Source organism: Leiobunum rupestre, chromosome 3, assembly GCF_980474605.1.
Source record: "Leiobunum rupestre chromosome 3, qqLeiRupe1.1.hap1, whole genome shotgun sequence".
Taxonomy (NCBI): domain Eukaryota; kingdom Metazoa; phylum Arthropoda; class Arachnida; order Opiliones; family Sclerosomatidae; genus Leiobunum; species Leiobunum rupestre.
The window spans coordinates 37,768,448-37,777,228 of NC_143386.1; the positions used below are offsets into that span (position 1 = coordinate 37,768,448).

Genomic DNA, 8,781 nt, shown 5'->3' on the forward strand with positions numbered 1-8,781 from the left:
ATTGTAAATAAAAACTACAATTATACTTGATTTTTGAAGGTAAGAATTTTTATTAGTTAGTTTTACGCTCATGTAGATCCAGTTTTAATAGCTTTTTAATAATTTTTTTATGTATTACTTATCAAACTAGTTCATTTATATAAGAAAAGCGTAGATTTTATTAATTTCGGTTAATTAATCTTTTAAAAGTCGGCAAGCCAAAATATACCTCTCCTCGCAAAAGTTTGGTTGTGATATGATTTATTTTCAATGAAAGTCAATGGCTTAGAGATAAATAATCCGCCTGCTAAACAGATGACTGGGGTTCGGTTCCTGGCAACGACTGAATTTTATATTAAAATAACTAATTAATTAATTTTAATTTTAATTTAATTTATAACTATTAAAAATATTATGAATAAATTGGCGTTAATACGTTTATAAAAGCGCAAAGGAAAACGGATTTTTGCGAAAGCTGTTTTTCTAAATATGTTTTTTTCGTATTGCGTGTCGGTGGTTCTGTGGTAGAAGTAGAACACTCACCTGCCAAGCAAGAGGGCCCAGTTTCAAATCCCACCCGACGCTTTTGCAACATTGATAATAAGACGTATACCGTGAACATTTGCTGGAAACCCTGCCGTTTGGATGCCAATATAACCCTCAGCGCTTGGTCCATTCAAAAAGTTCAGTTGGAGAGAAGAAACCAAGTACAAACAAACACTTGGCCCTCAAATATGTATGTGCGACAACTAAAAAATTAATAAAACAATTTGAATTTGAATTTGAACACAGAGTACAAGTAAACATAACACCTACACACGTTACAACACAAGCTCACAGTACAATAACATAAATTTCTCGGAGAGGTAAAAACTGACGTTGAGGTACTGGAAAAACCTTGGGCTCTTTGATGAAAACATAATATTACTATACGGAATAGAAGTGGCTAGAACTGTTAGCCTTGAGATTCACTAGCGCATAAAACGGCACTCAACCTTGGGACGTATTTACGTTATAACACGTTTAATTCAAAATGCATTTTGACGCTCGCAAGTGGAAACCAAGCTTGAGGTGGCAGACGTAGAGGCGTTCGCAGAGGATTTATCAGTCTTAGCTCGACGTCGAAAGTAACGGTAACTTCGAAAACGAACTGAAAATGAACATTGATTTTACGGGAAAACGCGCTTTGGTCACTGGCGCCGGGAGAGGTATGTGCTACTAAAATTAAACTGTTTAGTTATCATTCAACAATGTGGGAAATTATTCCAGGGATTGGTAGACAAATTTCCAAACATTTGGTACAATGTGGAGCTCAAGTGGTCGCCCTTTCCAGAACGCTTAGTCATTTGGAAACTTTACAACAAGAAGTGGCTCAGGTTTGTTGCTTTTTTGTACTTGTAAAGACGTTTACTTAAAGGTAGGATAGTTAGAATAAAGTTTAATTTAATTAATTTTCTTTTAAATACAAGTATGACAACCACGTTCCATAAGTTTATTGTTTAATGCTAATATAATTATTGTTTTATTGCTAATATAAATGATGTTTGATTTTTTATTATTGTATTATATCCGAAAGATAAAAGAAATATTTCCATTTTCGTATTAATAAATTTTAAAATATATTATCTTCATAAAGGTTACTTTAGCTTCATAATATAATATAACATAAATAATTGTCAGCTGAGACTAGTGAAGTGGCCGAAAATTTAAAACGATCACGAACTTTAGTAGATGGCGTTACTTGCCTTCCATTTTTATGAATCGTGTACTTTAGTATATATAGTTTGCATATCTACGTCATCAATGACGCAGCTCCATGTATAGGTATATGCACTAAGAATGTAATTTGGGCAAGAATGAACCGTACAATGCCGCCATTTTGCTGATGTAGATTTCTTAGTAAAACGCGTGGGTTAACCGCTTCAATCGTCGGTTTACGGATTTTAATTATTTGCAAATGATTAAGAATTTAGTTACACGTTAAAAATGGTTAACGGCCTTTTTAAAATTTGTTCGATTAGTTCAATTAGAAATGGAGACCGAAAATTGTCATTTTATTCGATACCGAAGGTAATTGTCAAAGGCCTAAATTGATAAACTTTGCCAACTTCTTTTCGTAGATATTCCACTCGTCATTTGCTAATTTATTTAAATAACCCGGGTTTCACATCTTATCTTGGTTTGTTTAGGGCCTTTCACGATATTAATTTAAAAATTTGAAATCATAAATTTAATTTTCGTACGTTTTGTCGCTTCGATGAGATGACCAACAAAATGGCTACCTATTTAGTCCGACATTTTTACTCCCCTTCCCAGTTTCCATGGAGACCATAGGCTCCTCCCTTAGGTGCAAACTAGGTATACGAGTCATTATAGGCTGGTATCGTCCATGTGTGTGTGGGTGTGTGTGTGTATGATCGGGTATGATTGGGAACGCGAAAAAACGTAACCAAGCGGGGGAAATTCCTCTTAGTTTGCGTTGTGTAGATCATCAAGAGCGCTATACAACGGCTAATTGACGTGGCAACACATTTTGAAGTATATTCGTATCACCAGTGCACGCATGCGTTTTTCGGTTTCCCGGCTAGAAATGAAATAAAAAAATATGGCCGAACGACGTCGAGAAAAGACGAGCATTCAGGCAAAACGGGTTTAATTTCTAGTAAAATTTAAAGATAATTCATAAATAATACAAAATCTAGTTGCAAATTGAGTTTGTGCAATAAAATAATTAGCAATTTGACCTGTATGTAATTTTAATTTTATTATTTCTGGCTATTTCATTCTCAATTCATCGTTAAGACTTGGATCCAATTGTACATATACGTATGTTGCTTTTCGTACATATATTGCAGTGGAAAGGCCGGTGCAATGGTTAAGGACGCACGCTATGAATCGAACGGGCGTGCGTTCGAGTGTCGGTTTCGCAAATCTATTTTTGAACAGATTTTTTTCCTTTTAATTTTACTTTCAGTTTTAACATTTTATCTGCTTTTTATATCAAATAATTTATATTACTTAAATTCCTCGAATTCATTCTCTTGTCATTTTAACGCCATCTTGTTACAAAAAAATAACTAAGAATTTTGGAATTGCTGTATTTTTCACTTATAATTATTTATAATAGTATTTAATTTCAGTAGTATTTACAAAAATATTGTTAAAATTATTAAATTGCTCTTTAAACTAAATTAACTACTAATAATAAACAATCTGAGCAAACCAGCACCTACACAGAGGTACACGATTCATATTACAGCAAGAACAAACTCACAATTTTAGGACTTTCCACTTAAGCAAAGGATTTTACATAGAAAAACAAATGTTTACTGTCCAATCGTTAGTTTTTGCTTACATGTTCTGGCAATAACATGGTTGCCATGTTCTTTTTCCCAATGAAGGTTGACGAGTTATTATTATTATTATTTTACTTTAATTTTTAAGTAAGAAACTATTTTTACGTTAAAATAATGTTTCTACAAGCTCTTTAAAATTTAACTGTATTTTCAGAACGCCATTAATAATTTTCTGAGTGACTTTCACCAAGATCACATTGATTTACCTAAGAATATGTTACGTTTTGTTATTAATTGTAAGAGAGAAAAAATCTACGATGTACGCGAGCAAAGTTCCAGCGGTTAATGCTATGCTAACATAATCTTGGTACTTTCGGGTATTCTTAATTTGACGTGTATGACAATTTTGTAGTTAAGTTCTAACGTTTCCTGAGTACACGGCGTAGGTGGGAAATCTTGAAATACTTTGCGTTGATTTGGAGGACTTGGAAGGGTCACGTCGGGCGATTGAGGAGCTTGGACATTTCGATTTATTGGTCAACAATGCCGCAATTATGACTCAGATCGAACCATTCGAAGAAATAAATTTGGAAAGTTACGACAGACTGTTAAACATAAACGTTAAATCCGTCATTAACGTTTCACAGGTAATAATCCATTAGTGTAAATTAATATGATTTCACATCCCTTGTTCATGACACGAATGTTCGTAATGCGCTTTAAATTTTCAAAATATACTAAAATCAATGTGATACTTCATTTAACTGAACATAAATAACTTAAATATTAGGACAAGTAAGGATATTAGATAAATATGATTGGTCATTTCATTACACAATATCTCGAGATAAATCAACTAGGAAATTTGAACATTTGCAACATGATTCGACGTATTGAAATACGAACATTTGCAACATGATTCGACGTATTGAAATTTAAATATTTGCAACGTGATTCGACTTATCGACATTCAAACATTTGCAACGTGATTCGACTTATTGACATTCAAACATTTGCAACGTGATTCGACTTATTGACATTCAAACATTTGCAACGTGATTCGACTTATTGACATTCAAACATTTGCAACGTGATTCGACTTATTAACATTCAAACATTTGCAACGTGATTCGACTTATTGACATTCAAACATTTGCAACGTGATTCGACTTATTGACATTCGAACATTTGCAACGTGATCGACTTATTGAAATTCGAACATTTGCAACATGATTCGACTTATTGACATTCAAACATTTGCAACGTGATCGACTTATTGAAATTCGAACATTTGTAACATGATTCGACTTATTGAAATTCGAGCATTTGCTTAATGTTTCGACTTATTGAAAATCGAACATTTGCAACGTGATTCCACTTATTGAAATTCCAACATTTGTAACGTGATTCGACTTATTGAAAATCGAACATTTGCAACGTGATTCCACTTATTGAACTTCGAACATTTGAAAAATGATTCCACTTATTGAAATTCGAACATTTGAAAAATGATTCCACTTATTGAAATTCGAACATTTGAAAAATGATTCTACATTGAAATTCGAACATAAACAACGTGATTCGACTTTTTGAAATTTGAACATTTGCAAAATGATTCCAGTTATTGAAATTCGAACATTTGCAACATGATTCCACTTATTGAAATTCGAACATTTGAAAAATGATTCTACATTGAAATTCGAACATAAACAACGTGATTCGACTTTTTGAAATTTGAACATTTGCAAAATGATTCCAGTTATTGAAATTCGAACATTTGCAACATGATTCGACTTATTGAAATTCGAACATTTGCAACATGATTCGACTTATTGAAATTCAAACATTCGCAAAGTGATTCGAACTATTTAAAATATTACAAATAACAAAATTATTTACTGGTAAATTTAGGCGGTGATTAAAGGTATGAAGGCAAAGGGTCAAGGTGGTTCTATCGTGAATGTTTCCAGCCTCGCTTCTCTCACAGGCTCCGCGTACTTCAGCGCCTACTCGAGCACGAAAGCTGCTCTTGATAAGCTCAATCAAATAATGGCCATCGAACTCGGACCCCACCAAGTATTTCCGTGTTACCTGGCTTACCCGAGAGATTGTCTAATGTTCAAATTCTCAATAACTATTGCAGATCCGCGTGAACTGCGTTAACCCGCAAGCTGTCCAAACTGATATGATGCAAAGTTTGTTCGACAAAAATCCTACACTCTTGGACGAGAGAATTTCTCTAACTCCGCTCGAAAGAATCTGCGGTAAAAACTTTCGCTTTAGTTTTTTTTTTTCAAGTTCTTCGTTTGTTACACTCTTAAAAAGGTTGAGTGGTTTTCAACCCAAACTGGGTTAAAATTCAGCCCAAACCTGGGTCCGTATTTACCCAGCCCAAAATTTGGGTTGTTTAGACTCAACCCATTATAGGTTAAAAGTTCTACCCCACCTTGGGTTGAGTTTTAGTCGCGTGATTTGCCGTGTAGCTAGGTAGGTAAATTTTAGACCTGAAAATTTTCGTGTAAGACCAAATTAATGTCCCTCTTAGATATGAATCATTCAAAGGATCCATGGAGAATTTACAGGAATAAAATTTCAACGGAGGGCACACGTGTATTAATATTCCTCGAGATAATTACTATCTTGAGCTCTCGACCCGCAGGTCTGTGTTTAACTAATCTGAGAGGAAACCAATTTTCTTATATATATCGTTTCGTAAAAAACCTACAAAGTTATCAATTGTTAAAAATAAAAATACATTTTTTTAACGATTGATATCGTTTTAGGTTTTTTACGATACGATATATATAAGAAAATTGGTTACGTTGAAGTTAGTTAGACAAAAACTCGCGGGTCGAAAACTCAAGACAGAGTTTGCTTTGATAAATAATAATCCATGTGTGTCCTCCATTTAACTTTTACTCTTGCAATTTCTCCATGAAAAAACCTTCATATCTAAGAGGGACGTTTAATTTTTCTCAAAATCTATACTTCCTAGGAATTTGAAATATTCAGTATGTACGCTCTCGGGGGAGATCGTTATTTTTTGTAAATTTCAGAAGTATCATGAAATTTTTCACGACTTTAGAACGCTACGTGGTAGTACCAGCGTGTTTGTTTTTCATGACCAATTATTTCAGTGACGAAATGTCCGATTTCCACCATACCAATTCCATTTAAGGTTTTCGGGTATGCTCTACAACTTGCTTTTTGAAACTTCGTCTACCACGTAGCGTTCAAAAACTAACATTTCTAAAACCGTGAAACATTTAACGATTTTTCTGAAATTTACAAATAATAACGATCTCCCCCGAGAGAGTTCATACTGAAAATTTCTATGTCCGTTTCGTTGTATTATTTTTATGCATTTTTTTGTATTTTCAACACATTTTATTTTTAATTATTAAAGTAACAAAATATGTACTTTTCAACAAATATAAGAATCGGTAGGAATAAGCTAACCATTGTTGAAAATTTTGAAACCAAATGAGATTTGAAAAGATTCTATATGGATTCCAACCCAAATTTTTAACCTAATTTTGGTTTAATAAAACAACCCATAAAAAATTAACAAATTTTAAAAAATTAACTAATGTTGGGTTATTATTAACCCAAATTTGGGTTGCAGTGAGACAACCCAATTTTTTTAACTCTTCATTTTTAAGAGTGTAGGCATCCCAATAATCTTCTGATAGTAAAAACAAAATTTCTTCATATCTTAGAAGTTGAAGACGTCTCAAATGTGGTATTGTTTCTGCTGAGTGACAAAGCTTCGATGGTGACAGGCGTTGCGTTACCCGTTGATGGTGGTGTTCTGGCTGGTCAAGCTCCGAAAAACTAAATTTGTATTTTTTATTAAAGTATCGTGTACTTTCGTTGATAGTCAATATTTTGTCCTCAACATTTTGAAGACCTAAATAAATTTTTATTCGATTAAGGAACAACTCTTTGCTCGTTTTCAAAAATATTTGAGTGCTTAAACACTAAGTGACGCGCTAATTAGTTAATAATCCTCAACTGCAAAATATTTCTTCAAGAAAAAGACAAACTATATAACCTTGGTACGAACCTAACCCAAATTAATCGAAACACTGACCAACACTAGAATTAAATACTAATTAACAAATTTCATAAGCTACAGAAAAGAACTAAGGTGACGTTACACGCAGCCAATGAAATTGCGAATCAATGCACTGTTTATTTGCTTATCTTTGTTATCAGGGGTTGAATAGTGTAGATTAAGTCCGGCTCATTTAAAATGGATCAAGTTGAAGCAAGTTGATTTTTTTCTTAACTTAGAGAGGACAACTATGTTCGGATGATTCGATGGTATCATGGTTGAATTTGCCACCGGCGTTGATCTCAATACGTCGATTTCTTTGCACGAGGCAGATTCGAGAGCAACGCTCAAAATCGTCTCAAAATATTCGTTCTCCCGACATTTCCGATATTTGTTAATTTTCAATCTCAAAGTGATTTCAGAAATCAGAAACTGATTTTGAGATTTTGGAACTTATTTTCGTCTAGAACTCTGGATTTTCAAGTTGATCTCAAAATTTCCAAAATCAGTTTCCTCTAGAGTGTTCGGGATTTGTACGAATGTCTATTTTTTAAGAAAACGTAGGCTATCTAAGAATAAACATTGCCCCTACATAATGATATTCAAAATAAAGCCTGACTAAGATCGCCAATGCTTTGGGAACTATTTCAATTGATTGTCTGCTCCTTTGAGCTGTGACGTTACTACGTTGCGTTCCCGATAATAGCAGACATAAAAGAAGAGTAAACCGGGTTACCACACCTAATACCTTTTTCAAACGATGCTCGTAAAAAGTTTTATACCGAATTTTGTAACAAAAATAAATTTCAGTTTACTAAACCTCTCGGAAAGGGTATAATGACTGCTAAAATAAAATTTTTATTTTTGAAATCTTTTTCAACTTCAGTAACGACTGTTGAATTAACTTATTACAATCTAATTCGAAGTTTCATTTAAATCAAGGAATACTTCTGCGTATTGTTCCATACCAGAGTGACTGAGAAAAATCATATCACCTCGGGTAGGAATCAAACCTACGACCTTTGGGTTACCGTCCCAACGCCACTACCATTGGACTACCGAGGCCACGAATAATCAGGTCTCGGACATCCAATTTAAGAATGACTCGATCTGGTTCACATTATTGACGGGATATATTTAACCCGTTGTTGACGGTGCCGTAGCATTTAACCTTACCGATAACTTAAGTAGCAGACGATTTATACAGTCCTAGCTAAGCAGACAGAAATCGCGAAAATGTTGATACCCATAATACCTAGCGAATCCCCAGTAGATGGCGCATTTCGAACGATAAAGAAATAAGGTTTACATTCTTTCGAATGACCTTGACGGCCCTGCAAATCGAGTACGGCCGACTATTTCAGCTAATACGAAGAAGGCCGCAAACGGACAGTGAGGGGGTACCTCTTTTAGGCTGCTTTTCATGTCCGGTTAGAGATACAGTGTCCA

At 34.0% G+C, this 8,781-nt stretch overlaps 1 protein-coding gene and 1 non-coding gene across 2 annotated transcripts; one reads left to right on the top strand and one right to left on the bottom strand.

Annotated features, from left to right (window-relative positions):
* Positions 1-1,045: 1,045 nt before the first annotated feature.
* LOC149951655 (L-xylulose reductase-like) lies at positions 1,046-7,168 on the top strand. Its single transcript, XM_090170099.1, has 6 exons — positions 1,046-1,187; positions 1,249-1,355; positions 3,722-3,922; positions 5,187-5,351; positions 5,419-5,539; positions 6,995-7,168. The coding sequence occupies exons 1-6, from the start codon at positions 1,136-1,138 to the stop codon at positions 7,111-7,113; spliced, it is 765 nt and encodes a 254-aa protein (XP_090026225.1). The 5' UTR covers positions 1,046-1,135; the 3' UTR covers positions 7,114-7,168.
* Positions 7,169-8,324: 1,156 nt separating this feature from the next.
* On the bottom strand, positions 8,325-8,397 carry TRNAT-GGU (transfer RNA threonine (anticodon GGU)). Its single transcript has one exon. It is a non-coding gene; the product is annotated as a tRNA-Thr (tRNA).
* Between the last annotated feature and the right edge of the window lie 384 nt (positions 8,398-8,781).